Source organism: Marmota monax, unplaced genomic scaffold, assembly GCF_021218885.2.
Source record: "Marmota monax isolate L192 unplaced genomic scaffold, Marmota_monax_Labrador192_F-V1.1 WCK01_AAM20220418_F8-fsc00001, whole genome shotgun sequence".
Classification (NCBI taxonomy): Eukaryota; Metazoa; Chordata; class Mammalia; order Rodentia; family Sciuridae; genus Marmota; species Marmota monax.
In genome coordinates this window covers 44,783,144-44,803,723 of record NW_026693777.1, presented here as the reverse complement: position 1 = coordinate 44,803,723, position 20,580 = coordinate 44,783,144, and the positions used below count along the sequence as shown (strand labels likewise).

The window sequence follows — 20,580 nt, the reverse complement described above, 5'->3', positions numbered from 1 at the left end:
TTCTTAGTTCTCAATGGACCTTTATTTTATTTATTTTTATGTGGTGCTGAGAATCAAACCCAGTACCTCACACATGCTAGGCAAGCGCTCTACCATTGACCACAACCCAGTCCCCAGCATCGAATCTTTAAAAAATAAAAAAAAAAACTTCCACAGGAATGTTCATGACAGCATTAATCATAAGTAACAAAATGACAGACACAACCTGATAGACAACCTTAATGTCCATCAATTGATGAACAGATAAACAAAGTGTGGTCTGTTCATACAATGCAAGATTATTTGGCCAGAAAAAAAGAATGAAATTTTGATATATGCTACAAATGAATGCATCCATATTATGGATTGAATTACTGTCTCCAGTAAAAGATATGTTGAAGCTCTAACCCAAGTGTCTATGAATATAATCTTATTCAGTAGTCAAGATAATCCTGGATTAGAGTAGGCCCTAAATCCAATGATTGATGATATTATAAGAAAGTCATGTGAAGACACAGGAGACACACATACATGGAGACCAACATATAAAGATCGGGAGAGATTGTAGAGATGCAGCTACAAGTCTAAGAATGCCATGGATTGCTGGTGACCACCAGAAGCTCAGAGAAAAGCATGGAACAGATTTTCTCCAAGAGCTTTCTGAGGGAGCCTAGTGTTGCTAACCATGATTTCAAACTTGTAGCCTCCAAATTTATGACAGGGTAAATTTGTATTGTTCTAAGCTACCCTGTTTGCAATAATTTGTTACAGAGATTCTAGGAAACTAATAAATCCTGAAAATATTATGCTAAGAGAAAGAAGCCAGTGAAAAAGGACCAGTCATTATATGATCCCATTTATATTAAATGTCCAGAATAATCAAATCTTTCTGTAGAGACAGAAAATAAATTAGAGGTTGCCTAAGGTTGGGGAATGGTAGGTTTGGGGAGAAATGACGAGTGGCATGGGGTTTCTTTTGGCGGATAATGAAAAGGAAGATTGCAAGTTAGGGTTTTTTTTTTTTTTTTTTTTTTGCGGGGGGTTGTTTGTTTAATATCTTTTTTAGTTGTCAGTGGACCTTTATTTTATTTATTTGTATGTGGTGCTGAAAATCGAACCCTGTACCTCACATATACCAGGCAAGTGCTCCACTACTGAGTCACAATCCCAGTCCAGGATTGCAAGTTTGAGGCTAGCCTCAGCAATTTAGTGAGACCCTAAGAACTTAGTGAGACCCTGTCTTCCTATATTTAAAAGAAGTAAATATAAAAAGGGTTAGGGATATAGCTCAATGGTTTATCCCCAATATGAAAAAAAATAATAAAAATACTAACAAATTCTTAATTGAACTAGAAAATCTGATCCTAAATTTCACACAGAAAATAGACAAGGAAAAATATTCTGAAAAATCTCAGGAAAGGAAGGGCAAGGTAGGAGCTTGGGAGGACTGGTGCTATCAAGAGAGTAGGCTCATTCTAAGCCCTAGTACAGGGAAAAGGGACACTGTGCCCTGGTGAGGCTAAGATGAATACCTAATAATCACTACAGGGACAAGCAGATAGCCACCCAAAGGAATAAAGTTGGATACACACCTCACAACAAATGTGAAAATAATTATAAATGGAACAAAGATTTAAATATGTAAATATGAAAAATAAGACCACAGCAGTTCTAGAAGAAATCAGGGGAGAAATTCTTAATTAGAAACATACTCCATTCCAAAGTTATAAAGAATTTCTATTGAGAACTTAAATACTATAAAAAGAAAGTTGATAAATAAATAAATCTTTCTTAACACTTTTTTTTTTTTAACCCAGGGGTGCTTATCCACTGAGCCATAACCTAAGTCCTTTTTATTTTTTGAGACAGAGTCTCACTAGTTTGCTTAGGGCCTTGCTAAATTGTTGAGGCTGTCCTTGAACTTGCAATACTCCTGCATCAGCCTCCTGAGTTGCTGGGATTACAGGTATGTGCCACTATAGCTGGCTGATAAATAAATATTTCTGAATTGTCCCAAGCAAAACAAGCAAAGTTGATAAAGAGTGAAGCACTGGGAAAAAAATATCTGTAACTCATATAAGGCAAAGGGTTAATTCTTGTTATTATATAAAGAACTCTTAAAATTTGGTAAGGAAAAAAAAACAAGGAGCAAAGGACATAAACAGAGGCTCAGAAAAAAGAAAAATATTTAAATAGATGTTTTTTTTTTTTTAATAAAAGAGATCCTATATGAGAAAAATGAGACACTATTTTTTACAAGAAAACACAACATTTGTAGAACACCATGGCACACATCAGTAATCCCAGCTATTCCAGAGGCTAAGGCAGAAGGATTGCAAGTTGGAGGCCAGCATCAGCAATATAGAGACATGCTGTCTCAAACATAAAATGTTTTTTAAAAAGAGGTCAGGGGATGTAGTTCAGTGGTAGAGCACTTGCCTAGTATACATGAGGCCCTGTGTTCAATGCCCAGTTATACAAGGAAAACAAAAACAATGAACAACAACAACAAAAAAGAATTGGAAAAATTGATGAGAGAATAGGGAGAAACAGACTCCTACCCTTTGCTAATGGGAATGTAAATTAGTGTATCTGTGAGGGTAACTTTATCAAGAGGTATCAAAATTTCATATTCATTTTTAATGAAGACTGAGGGGTGTTTTTAATACTTTTATTTATTTTTTTTTAATATGGTACTCAGGATCAAACCCAGTACCTCACATGTGCTAGGCAAGTGCTCTAACACTGAGCCACAACCCCAGTTCTCAAATGCATGAACTCTTTGTACAAACCTACTTATGGAAATTTATCCCACAGGTTTATCTGCACATATATGAAATGATTCAGGCACAAAGTTATTCACTGCAATATCATTAATAACAGCAAAATACTGAAAATAACCTAAGTTGGAAGAATAGTTAAATAAGTCACAGTACATTTCTACAATGGAGTGCGAAGAAGAAATGAAGAAAAAAATTAGTTCTCCACATACTCAAATAGAAAGCACTCCAAGGTACACTGGGTGGGTGGGGGGAGGTAAAGAACAGTATGTATAAAGATCTCTAGGAGGATCCATCCAAAAAACTACACTGCTTTCCTCGGATGCAAAAGGACTAGGTTGAGTGAGAATAGGGATTCCCTATCTACCTCTACATATTGTTGGCATAACTACAGCTATCTTCGTTTCCCCACTCCCATTTTATGACTCAAGTTCTGTTCTTAAGAAATAACTGCTGTTTCTTCCTTGAGAAACAGAAACTTGCTTATTTTTGTCTTCAGAAATGAAAACTTGCATTCACCAAAATCAGGTGACGCTTGCTATGCCAATCACAAGGGCTAACCCCGCCCCTAACCCATGGCTTTTACTTGGCCTATTAAAAGTAATTCTTGAGAGAGAAGTTGCTGTTCTCTGTGTCTGAGAGAGTCTGACAGGTTCCTGACAATAAATCTGCTTTTGCTTTTGTCCTTGGTGTGTCTATGTAGTCCTGTGCCAATTTCCTTTCACATATGTTTATCTTTTTGCTTTTTTACTATATAAATATATTACCTATACAAAATATCAAACTTTAAGAAAAACAAGAGATAAACACTATGCAGCTGTTAAAAATGAATGACTCATTAGCCTCAAAAAATAAAATAAAATACTTGGGAATCAATTTAACAAAAGAGGTGAAAGACTTCTACAATGAAAACTACAGAACACTAAAGAAACAAATTGAAGAAAACCTTAGAAGATGGAAAGATCTCCCATGCTTTTGGATAGGCAAAATTAATATTTTTTAAAATATTTATTTATTTTTATTTTTTTAGGTGGATACAATATTTTTATTTCATTTTTATGTGGTGCTGAGAATCAAACCCAGTGCCTCACATGTGCTAGGCGAGTGCGCTACCACTTGAGCCACATCCCCAGCCACCAGGCAAAATTAATATTGTCAAAATGGCCATACTACCCAAAGTGCTATACAGATTCAGTGCAATTCCAATTAAAATTCCAATGTCATTCCTTATAGAAATAGAAAAAACAATCATGAAATTCATTTGGGAAAAATAAGAGACCCAGAATAGCCAAAGCAATCCTTAGCAAGAAGACTGAAACAGGCGGCATCACAATACCAGACCTTAAACTATACTATAAAGCTATAGTAACAAAAACAGCATGGTATGAACACCAAAATAGATATATAGACCAATGGTGCAGAATAGAGGACACAGAGACAAACCCACATAAATACAGTTATCTCATACTAGACAAAGGTGCCAAAAACAATCACTGGAAAAAAGATAGCCTCTTCAACAAATGGTGCTGGGAAAACTGTCTTCAACAAATGGTGCTGGGAAAACTGGAAATCCATATGCAGCAAATAAACCCCTCTCTCTCACCACACACAAAACTCAACTCAAAGTGGATCAAGGACCTAGGAATTAGACCAGAGACTCTGCTCTAATAGAGGAAAAATTAGGCTCAAATCTTTATCACATTGGATTAGGCCCCGACTTCTTTAACAAGACTCCTAAAACTCAAGAAATAAAATAAAAAATCAATAAATGGGATGGATTCAAACTAAAAAGCTGCTTCTCAGCCAAAGAAACAATAAGGTGAACAGACAGTCTACATTTGGGCAGCAGATTTTTGCCACATGCACATCAGACAAAGCACTAATCTCTAGGATATATAAAGAACTCAGAAAGCTAAGCACCAAAAAAAAAAAAACAAACAAACAACCCAATCAATAAATGGGCTAAAGAGCTGAACAGACAATTCTCAGAAGAAGAAATACAATCGATCAACAAATATATGAAAAAATGTTCAACATCTTTAGTAATTAGAGAAATGCAAATCAAAACTACTCTTTAAGATTTTATCTCAAGCCAGTCAGAGTGGCAGTTATAAGAATACAAGTAACAATAAATGTTGGTGAGGATGTGGGAGAAAAGACACACTCATACATTGCTGGTGGGACTGCAAATTGGTACAATCACTCTGGAAAGCAGTATGGAGATTCCTCAGAAAACTTGGAATGGAATCACCATTTGACTCAGCTATCCCACTCCTCAATCTATACCCAAAGGACTTAAAAATCAGCATACTATAATAATGCAGCCACATCAATGTTTATAGCAGTTCAATTCACGATAGTTAAACTGGAAGCAACCCAGATGCCCTTCAATAGATGAATGGATAAAGAAACTGTGGTGTATATACACAATGGAATATTATTCAGCATTAAAAGAGAATAAAATCATGGCATTTGCAGGTAAATAGATGGAGTTGGAGAATATCATGCTAAGCAAAGTAAGCCAATCCCAAAAAACCAAAAGCCGAATGTGTTCTCTATATAAGTGGATGCTAATCCATAATGGGGGAGGGGAGGTATGGGGGAAAATGAAGGAACTGTGATTGGACAAAGGGAAGGGAGTGGAGGAGAAGCATGGGGGCAGGAAAGATGGTGGAATGAGATGGACATCATTACCCTAGGTACATGTATGACTGCACATGTGGCGTGACGCTACATTGTGTACAACCAGAGAAATGAAAAGTTGTGCTGCAATTATGTACAGTGAATCAAAATGCATTCTGCTGTCATATATACCTAATTAAAATAAATAAATAAATTTCAAAAAATGAATGACTCAGGCTAGGTACAGTGGTACACACCTATAATCCCAGCAACTCAGGATGCCAAGGCAGGAGGATCCCAAGTTTTGAAACCTAGCAAAACTCTAAATAAATAAATAAGTAAAAAATGAAAAGGACTAAAGACATGGCTCAGTGGTAGAATGCCCCTGTGGTCAATCCCCAATACCACCAAAAAAAGAAAAAGAAAAGTTAGCAACAAATTTACTGATATGCAGTGATATATAAAATATATTTTTAAGGGAAAAAGCAAAGAAACAAAGTGGCTACTGCATGCCTGCATTATGTGCTTTACAAAAGATAGTCATGTTCACATAGCTTCATATATCTTTGGAAATAAAAACTGAATTGGGATAAGATGACTGCTTTTGGGAAGGCAAATAGAGACTGAAAGAGGCACTTAAAACCTTGTCCTTTGCTGTTGTTTGAATATTAATATCTTTACCATGTGAAGTTTTATTTATAAAGTGAATTTCAAATGTTTATCCTCAGGCAGGTTTTACTCTGAGCTCTAGATCTAGATCTATATTTCCAACTGCCCACTTGATTCTAATTCCTATACCTGGATTTCTCACATCTTCTACTCAATAAGGGAGAAATCAAATTCATGATCTTCCCCACAAAACTTGGTCTTCCTCCAGTGTTCCTTGTCATCACTGATACCATCATTCCTTCAGTTGCTCAACTCAAGTTGTATGCCATTTTTGACTCCTGTCTTTTACTTCCTCTGACACTCAAGCTCTACAGATGCGCTCCCCATTACACCCACCACCTGTTTCTTCACTGGCAGTACCCTAAACCCAGGCAACCACCACCTCTAGCCCAACTTTGCCACAGGCCTCTTTCGGGTCTCCCCACAGCAGCTCTTGCCTCCTCCTCTTGCGATCCCATCATTCTATTCCCCTACTTAAACAAAGGTTTTCAAGGATTTTTTTTTTTTTTAATCCACTGAGCCACACTCCTAGCACTTTTTATTTTTTATTTCAAGACAGCATCTCACTAAGTTGGTTAGGGCCTCACTAAGTTCAACAGCTTTTTGTCACTTTGGGGGAGTATCAACATCAAATGGATTAGAGACGGCCAGAATTCTCAATATAGTCTATATGATTTGGCCTTTTCTAGTCCTTTCTCATGTCATTTTCCCATCTCACTACATATTCCAGCCACAATGGCCTCCATTTAGCTCCTCAGACTCTCCCTTCCTCAAGGCCTCACTTACTGAACGAACAACTATCCAACACCAGCACCACTTTGTTTATATTAACTACTTCTTAGCCTTCTGGTCTCAGCCTAAATGCACTCTCTTCAGATAATTTTATTGACCTTGCAGAATAGGTCAGATCCTCTATTTTGTACTGGCTTAGCATCACTTTTCCAAATAACCTCTTGCAACATTAGCCAGCAAATAAGCTGTTTATCCTCTAACAGTCTGTTTAAGGAAAACAGTTTTAGTCAGGCGGTGTGGTGTACACCTGTAATTCCAGTGGCTCAGGAGGCTAAGACAGGAGGATTGAGAGTTCAAAGCCAGCCTCAGCATCTTAGCAAGGCCCTCAGCAAGACCCTGTCTCTAAATAAAATACAAAAAAGGGAAGGGGGTGTGGCTCAGTAGTTGAATGCCCCAGAGTTCTATCCCCAGCACCAAAAAACCCCAACAACAACAGTTTTGTTCACTGCTGTGTCCATCCTAAAACACTGAATACATAATAAACATTCATTTATGAATGAATACACAGAGGGAGAGGAAAGCAGAACTAAAGGGAAGATTAAAGGTCATAGCACATGGGAAGAACTTATGACAGCAGTGGCCTCGAGGAGGCATGAGGTCCTGCTAAAAAACTCTCAACAGTCCTGACCCCTAGAGATTGTTCCCCACATCTGCCCACTCACCACACTCTCTGGGGACGGGAGCTGGCCTGACAGGGCCGGGCTGCTATTGTAACCAGAAGTGACAACAGAGGAGAGGCTTCCATTGGAGCTGGTGCATAGAGAGCTGGAGTTGGCCAAGGTGTGTAGTCTTTCCTCTTCCTGAGAAGAACAGATCATCATCATCTAGCTCCTGATGCACCTCACTACCCACATTTCCTTTCCCAAACCATCTCTTCCACAGCTCCCATTACTTATCCCCCAGTGCCTCCCACCATGGCCTCTCACTTTCATACTTCCCCACCCTGACTATATACCACCTGGAGATAGGAGCCCAGTCTGATGAGGATGTCAAGAAAGTGAGCCCAAATTATCAAGAAAATAGTATTAATAAATGTTGGTAAGAATGTGGGGGGAAAGGTACCCTCATAAATTGTGGGTGGGACTGCAAATTGGTGCAACCATTCTGGAAAACAGCATGGAGATTCCTCAAAAAACTAGGAATGAAACCACCATTTGACCCAGTTATCCCACTCCTTGGTATATATCAACATACTACAGTGACGCAACCACATCAATTCACAATAGCTTAGCTATGGAGTCAACCTAAGTGCCCTTCTACAAATGAATGAATAAACAAAATGTGATATATATACACAATGGAATATTACTCAGCCATTAAGAAGAATGACTTTATCACATTTGCTGGTAAATGGATGGATCTGAAGACTATCATGCTAAGTAAAATTAGCTATTCCCAAAAACCAAAGGTCAAATGTTTTTCTGATAGTGGAAGCTAACCCACAATAGGGGTCGATTAAAAAAAAAAAAGAATTGAAGTTCAATGGAGTAGACAAAGGGGAATGAAGAGAAGGGAGGAGAGATGGAAAAAGAAAAGACAGTGGAATGAATCTGACATAACTTTCCTATGCACATATATGAATCTCACCATCATATACACCCACAAGAATTAAATTTTTAAAAAATTGGGTAAACAGCAGAAAGATCAGTAGAGTAGAGGGAAGGGAACAGGAAGTGGGGGAGGAAAGGGGAAGCAGAAGTACTGGGGCCTGAATTAGAACAAGATATATTCCATGCTTGTATAATTATGTCAAAATGGATGCTTGTGTCATGTATAACTAAAAAAAACAATTGAAAAAAAGAGTGAGCCCAGCTTTGGTGCCCTTGGTGCCAGCTCTCCTCTAAGTATTATATCCTCAGACCGCCACAGTGAAGGCTACCCCAGTTTCCAGATCTGCCCCAGTCAATCCTGAAGTCACCCCATTCCTCACCCTCAGCAGATGGGAGATGATCTGCTCACGGATTCTCAACTTCTCTTGTTCAGTTTGCTCCCTCAATCTGTCCCGTGCTTTGGCAATTTCCGTCTTGGCCTCCTCACGGGCCCGCTGATAGTTGCGCAGCATCAGATCAATGTCAGAGGGTGAGGGAGCAGACCTTGATGCTGACTCAGGGCTCCTGTAGAAGATCACAGGATGGAAAGGTATCTTCTTACATGACAGTCCTGGCCAGCCCACCCAAGTCTAGCTCAATGCCATGTTCTTGAAGATCCCCTCCTCCCTTTGCCCACAGGGTCATGAAGTTTGATTTTTACAACCTTAGGTAGATTGCTAGACAGAGAGGAACAAGGCATTCTGGGGTCCATGTCTGTAGGCTTGCTTTGTATCAGAGCCATTGTTTATACTTTCCCATAACTTCTCTGTCCAACCCCTTCTCATCTCATTCCCTCTTACACACTATTTTTTCCATTTGCCCTGGTCTCCCACATTCACTTCCATTTGACCACAGGCATGCAGGGCCCTCCCGGATGTTAAAACTCCAGCCCCCGCTCCCCATGATTCCCTCTACCACACAGAGCCTGCTCCCTGCAGGGTTCTGGGACCATCTTCACCTGGTGATCTCTACAACATCCTTTCTCAGTTGTTGCAGGTATTCTCGGCGCCTGCTGGGCAAGTCAAAGTTCTGGGTCAGTAGATCCCTGCTGGGTAGGAGGCTCAGTTGTTTTGGGGGGCTTCTTGTCCTGCGGAAGTTCTGAAGTCGCTCAGTCCGCTCTCTCCTGAGGGTCTCAATGGCTTTTTTTTGCCTGCAACAAAATGGAATTGAGTCACTGAAACTGTCCCTGCGTGTCCTTCCCCCAAGCTCTCTCTGACCCTCTCTGGAATAGTCCCAAATGAGCAAGGACAGAGGGAAAAGTTCAGCCATTAGCTTTCTCAGGTTCTTTTACCTCAACCCACCCTTGCCCTTCAGGCTGGGACCCTTACCTAGCATAGAGCTCCTCCCAGGTGGACATCATACGTTCTTCAGGAACAAGTGTCTCCCCTGTTCCGCTCTGCAGCACCTGAAGCAGTGCATCTGCCTCCCCAAAGCCATGGTGCAGTTTTGCTTCTGTGAGTTCCAGGCTGAGTGACGGCTTCTGGGCTCCAACTTGTAGGGGAATCTGCTCCCTCTGGGACCACTCAGGATCCTGGCTCTGGTCATCAGGAGGTTGTGGGGGCTTCTGAATCTGCTCCCCAGGGCTGAGAACAGTGATGGCCCCCAGTTCCTTGCTTATACTCAATTCCCCAAAAGAGTCATTCTGAACCCCATCCCAGTTACTAAGTTTGTTATGTACCAGGAGGTCCCTCAGGCTACAACGCTGGGGGGCAATGCATGCCTGGGAACTGGGGCACGGCATTCCCTCAGATTGGCAAGCCTGAGGCTGGTCCACATTACAACCTTGAAGGCTTGCAGTATCAGTCAACTCAGAGACAGGATGAGGGCTGAAGTGCTGGAGGCTTCTCCTTGAAGAGGAGAGGTTCAGAGTAGGCTGTGGCTCCACCGGAAGTATTGAATTCTCTCCTTCATTTTCTGGATTGCTCTGCCACGGACTTGGCCCCCTAGTGCTCAGCAAGCTATGCTCTGGGGAAGCCACCTTTTCAGGCACAAAGCTACTGGCCAGCCTCTGGCTCTTGTCCCAGGGTGGTAGAGGTGGCAGTCTACTTTGGACCTCAGTGGTGGCCCTGGGCTGCAGCTGCTGAGGGGGCTTCCCTAAGAGGCTAACTTGGAGTCTGAGACTCTGTTGTGTGGTGCAAGGGGAGTTTGACTCAAGGAACAAGCTCTCATTACTCCTTCTTAAGGAACTTGTGCCTTCTCTACCCAGAGTCTCAACTCTCTGGGAGCCACCTAACTTATCAGCAGTTTGAGAATAATTATCCATTGGAGGTCTTGGAGCACCAAAGACAAGGTCTGGGCTGGAGTCCAGCTCCTGGTGGCTTTCAAGAGCATAATCAGAGGGAGCAGAAAGAATCAGAGCACCTGAGAGCAGACCTGACTCTTGTGTGCTAGCACTAAATGTGAGGATTGGAGAAGAGGCCCTGTCCACCATCAAGGCACTCCCAGGGCTCAGCTTCTCCTGGACCTCAGGTTCCTGGTTGGACCCCCCTGAAGTACTGGGGAAGAGGCCAGGGGTAAGACAGATGCTGCAGTTGGGGCTATTGACAACCATGCAAGAAGATTCCTCTGGCTGGGAACTGGGAGGCAGGGAAGCATTGGGAGATGCTGGTGGGCTTATAGAAGGGAGGTTGGACAGTACCTCCCTTTTGTGGGATAACGGTATTAGAGGGCTCTGCAGCCTATGGTGGGTGCTTTCCTCATGAAGATCTGGGGGTGCTGCCATTTTCCATGATGTTTCCTCTGCCTCTGTACTCTGAAGTGTCCCTGGGATATCTCCCTTCTGTTGAGACATGGCTGAAACATCTGAGCCCAGAACTTCAAGGATCACACTGACTTCCTGAGATTTGGCTTCGGAGGTTTGGAGGTCCAGAGGGGATAAGGCCAGGTCAGTCTGGATTTCCTCATCCACAGTGGTCTGAGTAGTACCATCCATCATAAGGGCTTGTGGGGCCTCATCTGGTGTGTTTCTTCTGGTGCTCTGTTCTTTTTTGGCCACACTTGGCTGAGAGAGACTCCCAAGTAGCTCTGAGGTATTGTGCAAGAGTTGTGAGAGGTGGAGAGATAGGTTGTGCATGCTGGTCCAGGAGGTCAGGTCACAGGCTGACCCTGTACTGGCATCAGGCTGAGCAGAGGAGATATTGGCACAGCTCCAGGGGAGCCTGCAGCCCAGAGTCTGTGTGCCTTGCTCAAAGGTATTCGTTCTGGTCAATCCCACAGGACAGTCTGCCGCCGGTGGATACAGCAACACAATCTCATCAAGTAGACCTGCAGAACTTCCTTCAGCTGAAGGAAGGGTGTGCTCACTCCTCAGACAGCCTGCTTCATCAATGGTGCCCTTGAACTGGGTTTTCTTGTCAGAACCCAAAATGGGGGCTAGTCCTTTATGGCCTGTAAGAATGTGGGAGTCCCTCAAGGGAAACAAGGAACTGCATACTTCCCAGGCCTCATTTGAACCTTGGATATTATCAGTGCTGCTGTGTGTGCTTGACAAGTCCTGGGTTTTGGCAAAAGTACTGAGGTGAGAGTGGAAGGGGGAGCTCTGTTCTTCTAAGTCACTGTCCATGCTGGAGCACCTGGCCACATTTGATGGTATTAGGCCATGGGGTTTCTGGGTGCAGGAGACATCGACTGTACTACCAAACACATATTGTTTCCAACCAATGTGTACAGGTTCCTCTGGACACCAGGGTAGAAGGTAGGGATTAATATCACTGGAACCAAAGTGCAACATTTCTTTGTCCATCTGAGAGTACCAATTCTCTGGCCTAATCTGGATACCCAGTTTCTCTGGCTTTCCTTGTTGGGCCTGTTCCAAAGAACTAGACATCCAGCCGGTCATTAAATCAGGGATTGGCATGCATGAGTGTGTGGAAGACGTTGGGTAGGGAGGGGTGGCAGGTTTCGGGGGTCTGTGATCAGCATGGCCATTGTCCAAGTTAGATGAAACTTTCTGACTACAAACCTCAGCCTTTGTAGACATTCTTGACACCTGATTTTCCAAGGAATAGGTCTTGAGATGTGGGTCCCACAGTATATTAGGCCCTGATGCGTCTTCATCTATAGGGGACGGAGGCTCCACACTCAAGTTCAGCTCCTGAAGAGATCGAGATGAGCTGACCACAGAGAACTGGGGTCTGGGATAGGACTTGGAGTGTTTGGGGCCAGAGAAAACTGCAATTACAGGAAGTGAGCACTTACAGTGGGGAGCTAGCTGCTCCTTATCAAAGCAGTGCTGGCTAGGCCTCTGGGCAGCAGACTGTGGAACTTTACTTTGCTCCAGAGGAGCAAAAGCTAGGTCTTCAAAGGCTGATAAGGAAGTCTGGGATGCAGGAGTCTTGGGGACAGACATCTCCTCTCTCCTAGCACTGCTAGTGTGACAGCTGTCCAAATCACCTTCATTAGAGGGTGGGGAATTCCTGACCTGGATAGGGTCTTCACTACCTCCTAAAGCCTGATCTTTCTGCTGCTCTTCCTCCTCCCAAAGACTGTCAATCTGAGGATAGCAGATAGGTTTTAACCTTGTTACAAGTTTGGCAGGAGGATTTGAGCAGTTGTGATCCCTGGACTGGGCAGAAGACTGTAGCTTTTCTGAAAGGCATCTGATGGTTTTTCTTAAACATTTGAGTTGTGGCTCTACAACCACCAGCTCACTTTCAACTGAGCTCTCATTTAAATTTAGGGTGTGTGGTCTGTGCGTTGTTGCAAGTGGTTCTGGCTTCATTTGAGACGCCTGCACATTGTGGCCACATACAGAGCTATCTTTCAGATTCCTCAGTGGCTCAGAGTACATGGCTGCTGGGAAAGAGACAACCTCAACTTCTGGGCTAGCTTTCTCAGCAAGCTTTTCTTCTTGATTCCCTATGGACCTTGAACTTCCTTCAGCAGCTGAGTGGATGAGGGAACTTGTCCTTATATCAGGGGTAGAAAGGGAGCTGGAACTTTGAGCTAAAGATAGAACAGATGTTCTAGTAGAAGGCTCAAAACTGGGGCTGTCTATTGGCCCAAGTTCCATGTGAAAGCCTTTGGGCTCAAGGCCATGTGCCAAGAGCACATGGGATTCTTTGGAAGAACTCTCTCCTATCTGATGCATTTCACAGACCCTAGAAGCTACTATGAAGGGTGGGTGGATAGGATGTAGGGCAGCCTTGGGAATTCCTTTCTCCAGGTCACCATCTCTATAAACCAATGAAATGGAACAATGGGAGGGAGAGGCATGAGTAGCAATGGGTTGAGAATTGCAGAGTTGTTGGCAAGGAACAGTTCTGCTCTCTTCTTCCTCTCTAGATGAACTGAGAGTCCTGCTGTTTTCAGTGTTCCCTGAGAAGACAAGGGGATCTCTGGTTTCCTCTGGGCATCTGCAAGGTCTTTGATCTTGCAATGGAGTTGGCCTGGGATTTATGCTGCCAAACCTACAGGTTTCGGCCATCCCAGACCCAACATTCCCCTTCCACTTCTCAGGCTGCTGTGTGGGAGCTTCCAGTTCAATGCTTCTCAGGCCTCCAGGCAGAACAGCATGTAGTTTTGGACTTGTTTTCCCTTCTTCTGAGCCATTGGAAACCTCGGGGCATTGGACATAGTCTTGCTTAGGCCCTAAGCAGCTTAAAGAATTCTGAACATTACAGATCACAGACTGACTTTCAAAATGAGCTGCTTTTTTTTCCTGTGCACTCACAGAGCAGTTATCCAAGCCTCCTTCATATGTGGTGCCTTGAGTTTTAAGTTCCTGCTCTGGGCTGCTGTCCTGAATGCCAGAAGACATGTCCTCTGCAGTCTCCCCTGAAGCTGACTGACTTTGTTCATGCAGAATCAACCCAGGATCATCACAAGGGGCCTGAGAAGAAAAGGCAGACACTGCTTTTTCTGATCCCACTCTTCTGTCTCCCTCTACAGCTGGTGAAAAAAGCCCACTGAAGGCCAAAGGATCAGCATAGGAAGGTGTTCTGGGTGCTTCTTTCTTTTTCTCTGTGATTTCAGGAGAACCAGAGTGACATATAAACTGTTCACTTGCTCCAAGGACATGTCTCAGTTCTCTAGTACAATGCCCTTTGTCTAAAGCAGGCGCAACATGAGAGGAAGCCTGTGAAGGATGCTGTGGCCCTCTGTTAGTTTCAGTGTTGGGCAGAGATGGAAAGCTGTTTTCACAGAGGGGTATGGCTTGGGATTTCCCTTCATCAGTCAACAGATGTCTTGGTGTAGCAGACAGAGATGCTACATGCAATGCCTGTGCTTTACCCTCATTCCTGATCCCATCCGACACTAACTGGTCCATTTGCTTACACTGCCTGCCAGTGGCCCCTGAAGAACATTCAGGTTCTAGTGAAGTTTCATAACGAGGAAGGACTGTCCCCCCAGCCACAAAGTCATTAAGTTGCTTTCTCTGGGCCTTTGCCTGTCTGACCTCCTCCAAGATAGCCAGGCACATGGATATAGGGACAGAATGCTCTGACTGCCTGGGCTCTGGATCAGCCACCCTAGGCAGGGAAACAGGTGCTAAACAAGCCCCACTGGTAGGGAAGCCTGGGTCCTCAGACTCCTTCTCTGCCTTTTGCCTTGCCCCTTTGCCTTGGTCACTGTTCTCTTCTAAGGAGAAGCTGACCCTCTTTTCAAACTGCCTAGAGATACTGTTCAAGGAACTGGCTCGTATTTCTTTTTGGATAGCTGCCTCAACTTCAGAACCAAAACCTTCCTGAGTACTCAATCCCATCAAAGTGATTCTGAGTTCCCCTTGTTGGTGTTGGGGGCTGGTGCTTGCTGTTATCCTGTCCTCTGTCCCTGGGGGAGTGTTCTCTGGTGCACTAGACTGACCATGAGATCCCATGGCTCTATGTATCACAGATCCACACCAAGCAGAGTGTTCCATGGCAGAGCCCCCTCTATCATTTCCCTGAGGGCTGTGGCTTCTGGTCTCTCCACTCTGGTTCTGATAATCAATTTCAGTTATCAAGGGACTGTTATGAATTTTCAATACTGTAGGATTCAGCACATACTCAAATGAAGAGATGCCTTCTTCAGTAACAAAGGAATGAATATAACTTCTTGGCAGTCTTGGAGAATGCAAGGGCAAGGTATTGCTCAGATCTTGGTGAGAAGTAGCTGTAGAGAAATCTGTTTGGCTCAGTAATGGGACGATAGTCTCCTGGTTGAAAAATGTGCCCATAGGGTGCTGGCTTGAACTAGGACGTTTCTGAGTTGATAACACCATATTATTTTCATTTTGTAGGCTCCCTTCCTTTTGCATGGCCATTTCTTCAATTTTACCTTGAGCTTTTGGTCTGTCTGGCTTGGAACTACTTTGGTGTCTGGCAATTTGGCTTTCCAAAAACCCTTTCATAGTCTCCAGTTCTTCAAGATTTCCTAAGTTCCAAGGTTGCTCTTTGGGGTTTGCTGATGCATCTACCAGCTCATCACCCTTTTCAAACCTTTCTGGCCTGGGCTGCAAGGATAGCGCTCTAGTCAATGTTTTCATTCTCCTTGGGTCAAGAGAAGTATTGGTGGACTCTCTGTGAGTTGAGTCTTTTCCTAAAGAATCACATGTATTCCTAGCAGGTCTGTCTAACCCAGCTAGGTAGGTGTGCTCTCTTACAGACTGACTCTCTTTTACACATTCCCTTGAACTGAAGGGACTCAGGGTGATTCTCTGTGCCTGAGGATCATCCACAGTAGGACTATTTACCTCCACTTCCCTAGTTTCACTATCATTAAAAATAATTCCATCTGCCTGTCTTGGAGAAGATGGCTGATCTTTGAAGGATAAATTGTTTCCAGAGCTGCCTGGCCTCAGAACATGGTCATCACTCTCCTGGTCTCTTTGGTCCTGGAACACAAACTCCTTACTGATACCTGGTGTGGAGGAAGCATGAAGCTGCTTGGATTCAATTTCTAAGATGTCATTTTCTAGCTGCATCACACTTCTAATTAGCCTAGCCATTTCATCAGCATTACTAATTCTTTCATTTTTTTTCTTTCCCAAAGGTTCTTCTTTGTAGTTTGATATTTCTTGTGACTCTCCTGGGCCCTTGCATTCACTGGGCTTTCTTTCTTGAGCATATGTAACTGATTGAAATCTTTCATAGGTAGACTCTATCCCTGGAAGCTTAAACTCTTCTGGGATGTTTTTGGGGTGAAGAGCTTTTCCAAGAAGCCCAATTTCATTCCTCCCTTCCCACTTATGGGTTAGGCTCTCATCCTGGGCCATGAGGATATGGCTGCTTACTCTGTGATGCACTGATCTGAACTTTGAAGAAACAGTAGTTTCCCCTGCCACATCCTTTTCAAGGTCTACACTGGTTGTTTTACAGATGAAATCAGACCTGGCTCCAGAAGGAATCTGTCTGTTTATATCACAGACCTGAATCTGCTGCAGGAGTGCATTCTGATTCTGCTCATCTTCCCCACCTGTTTCAGATCCACCAACAAAAAAGAAAGGTTTTCCAGACACAGAACTACCTGAAGAAACACTGCAATGAGACTGCACAGTGGCCTTTTTTCCCTCCTTCAGAGCTGGAAGATTGTGCTTTTTACTTAAAATTTCAACTTGATTTTTAGATTCATATACTTTTGTGCTGGTAGAAGGGAGAAAATGTCTGTTCTGAGTAACAAAAACATAAACTGAATTATGACTTTCTTCTTTAATATTTCCAGCACATTTCCCTAACTCTCCAATAGCTTCTCTAGTTTTCAGATCAACTGGCATCTCTGCTGTGACCTGCTGAGATGGGGCAACCTTGGAATTTTGAAATATCACTGGTAAATCATTCTTCAAACAAGCTTCCTGAAGGTCTTGGTGGTTGTAACCAAAGCCCCAGGCTTCCCTGGGGGGTGGCGAAGGCACATGTACTTCTCTGTAAGCTGGAATCTCTAAGGCAGTTTCTGTCAGGGCATCCCTGCTTTTGGTTATGTAGAATGTTTCCAAGGGAGGTGGCTGCAGGGAAGATGGGAAAGGATTCCAGGGAGCTGAGTGGAGGTACAGCTCTGGACCTGATGGAAAGGCAAAGGAAACATTTGTATATCTTTCAACTACTTCCTTAGAGCTCTTTTGGCAATCTACTTTCTCTTTCTGTAGGTGGTGGTGGCTGTTTTGACTTAATTGCTCTGGATGAATTGTACTATTGTTTCTGAGAGGAGCCTGGCCTTGGGGCCAATGGTCTGTTTTGGTGGATACAGTGATGTTATTGTGATAAGCATTATTCTGGAGGAAATACTCTTCAGAGGAAGTTATCAGTCCAGGTTTTCTACTGTTAAAGCACTCTTTCAAGTTATTCTGTTTAATTTCACATGTTTTTTTCATAGAATTTTGTATCTTTTTCTCTGATCCAGAAGCCAATGATTCTAAGTCTGCTGAATAAGCTCCATTACAACTCACTTCTTTCTCACTAGTGCTAAGGAAATCTGAAGCAATTTCTAATTTGGCTCTCAAACTGTCCTGTTTTTTTTCTGCTCTCAAATGCTTGATTTTGGATAGATGGATTGGAAAGTTGTTGAAATCTGAACTGGTGGATAACCCAGAACCAACTGACAATCGAGTATCTTTTCCTTTTCCAGAAGCTTCAGCCAGGGAACTAGAGTCTTCCTCAGGGCAGGGGAAAGCTAGCCTGGGCTTTCCTACAGCCTCCAAAACAGGATGAGAGAGTTCAAGAAGGTACTTCTGCTGAAGTGCAGCCCAGTCCCTTTCATGGGTACTGCCTACATAAATGAACGAGGTGGCAGAGGGAGCCAGCACAGTTGGCACACTAGAATCATGGGAAACTTCAGAGCTTCCTTGTTGCGTTGTATCAGTAATACTTATGCCCTGAAAGCTGCCATCAGCTGCTGGTTGAAGAAAACTTTGAGCTTCCCAAAGTGACAACTTGGATGTATCAGAAGTAGAGGTTGGGTACACATCTCTTGCATTGCAAGGCAGCTCAGTACTGCCTTGGGGAAATTTTGAGCTACATTGGAGGACTGTTTCTGTACCTAATGGCTTTAGTTTTCCAATATTTAGCCAGTATCCAGGCCTTTCCTCACCACAGGGCTGAACTTCCTGGACATCAGGACTTGGACATAAAGAACTCGGATTGATTTTAGAGTCACAGGAAAACCAGGAATCCATGGACACCAGAGGGCTCCCTCTTGACACCTGTATGCCTTGGAGAGAGTCAGTTGGTTCAGAGTAGCTTACCTCCACCTGTGACTCAGGCTGCTTGCAATGGAGCTGGAGCTCAGGATTGAGGTAAAATGAACTGTTCATTGGCAGGATGGCATTCAGCATAGCTCCTGTTCTGTGGTAGGTGGACCCATGTCTGCATGTTACCTCTTGGTCTACTATAGGCAGAATGGGATTCTGCAGGTGCCAGAAAGTCTCTGTGGGCATCTCATCAGATGAATCAAGAAAAATTACTCCCTGTTGATCTTCCCCCAGTTCTTTCTCAGCATTAATCAGACTATCCAAGGAAAAGCTCCTATGAGCAAGTAGACCACAGTCTGAGGATGTGGTGAAGTCCTGTACGGTGGATCCAGCTCTGTTCCTTGGGTGGACATGGTCGTTGGTGGGAAGACTGGACTGGGGACTTTCTTTGGGGCTTTGGTACCCTTTCTCAGTCAATGAGTCCTCAGATATTTGGCTGTTGTCACTTTCGGAGTTCTCTGGCTCTGGGTGATCCCATTTTCCTCGAGGGTCCTCTGGTTTCAGTAGCTTCAACAATGAAGATTTGGCATAGACAAAGGAGAGAGAATCTACTGAATAACTGCTATCTGTGTCAGATAAATCATTTTCTTTTTCTCTGGCACAATCTACTATTGGGCTGGAATCTGTAAGTGAAGTCATGGTGTCTGGATCATCTACACTGCATTGTCTCTTCAAAGGACTGCTATTAGACAAATAAGAAGACTTTTTGGCAATGTCTCTGATCCTAGCTGCTGGCACTCTCTGATGTTGTTGTAATGCCCTGTTTGGAGGTGGTTTGGATTCTGCCTGAAAAGTCTTGGCTATTTTTCCAAGCCTAGCTGCCTCCCTGAGTCCATGGGGATAGGAGAAACTGCAACTGGTTCCCTTAGCAGCCTCATGGATCCCAAGGTTCTCTTCTTTTTGCCACCCAGCTTGTGTACTGCTGCTAGAGTCCACTAGTCCCTTAGCCTTTCTGGTTTGGGAGATAGGGGTGAGGATCTTTGGTCCTTCCCTTGGCTTTAGCTTGTTAGTCGACTGGCACAGACTTGTTAAGCCCCGAGATACCATCCAATAGGGCCATTTACCCACTCTCTTCGTTTCCTGAATGTCAACAGACTCACTGCTCACAGTGAGGCAGGTGTGTGGAGTTGAGGCTCCCTTCCTGGTCAAGGCTCCTCTAGCTGTATACAGCTGTGCCTGGCCTGGGGAATGGAGGCCATTTTTGCAGAGACACCTTGTATTTGGAGGGTAAGCAGCAGTCTGGGGAAAATGATATTCTGATGGATTTTTCTCTGATATGTGATGAGTTGGGTCAGGCATAGGTGGTAACATAGTAGAGAGGTCCCAATTCAGAAAAACCCTGTGAAGACAAGGAAAGGCATCTCAGAAAAAGCTAGAGGTTCTCTACATCCTATTGACAGAAGGAATATGAAGTTCCATTTAGTTTGCTCTGAAAGTGTTAAAAATCAGATCCAATGTCACTGTGTCTTACAATCAGAGACATCAGGGTCAGAGAAAAACACAACAGGTACAAAAGAAAACTGTGGACTATAGTCCTGGCCCTCCCAGATGTACCATACTCTTACTCTGTTTCTCTTATAACAAAAATTAAACTGACTCTAAGCATGCCTTTAGGCACGGTGAAGAAAAATGAACAATTAAAATGAATAGAATCAAATGGATAAATCTATAAAGTGGTACATTCTACAGAACCAACCCACATTCTTTAACCAATCAATGATGTGAGGAAATAAAAACAAAAATAGTAAATAAAAGAAACTTTTATATATATCACATGTAGTATTAAATCCTATTTGGATCTTGATTTGAAAAAACAAGTATAAATAGATATTTTTGAGGCAACTTGAGAAATTTAAATGTGGCCTAGGTTAAAGATTTTATCAGGTAATCTTAATTTTGGTAGGTGTGATAATGACAGTGTGGTTATAAGAATACTCCATTATTTTAGAAGTGTATACTAAAGGATGTAGTGTTGAAGTGACATAAT

At 43.2% G+C, this 20,580-nt stretch overlaps 1 protein-coding gene across 5 annotated transcripts in view; it reads right to left on the bottom strand.

Annotated features, from left to right (window-relative positions):
• Stard9 (StAR related lipid transfer domain containing 9) overlaps positions 1-20,580 on the bottom strand; it is a 135,322-nt gene that overhangs the window by 5,265 nt on the left and 109,477 nt on the right. For all 5 annotated transcript variants that reach the window (XM_046460746.2, XM_046460747.2, XM_058584724.1 and 2 more), the window contains 4 exons: positions 9,760-19,932; positions 9,390-9,581; positions 8,773-8,956; positions 7,505-7,642 (listed from right to left, as the gene is read on the bottom strand). In XM_046460746.2, the coding sequence (XP_046316702.1) occupies positions 7,505-7,642; positions 8,773-8,956; positions 9,390-9,581; positions 9,760-19,932 (10,687 nt within the window). The remainder of the gene's footprint in view (positions 1-7,504; positions 7,643-8,772; positions 8,957-9,389; positions 9,582-9,759; positions 19,933-20,580) is intronic.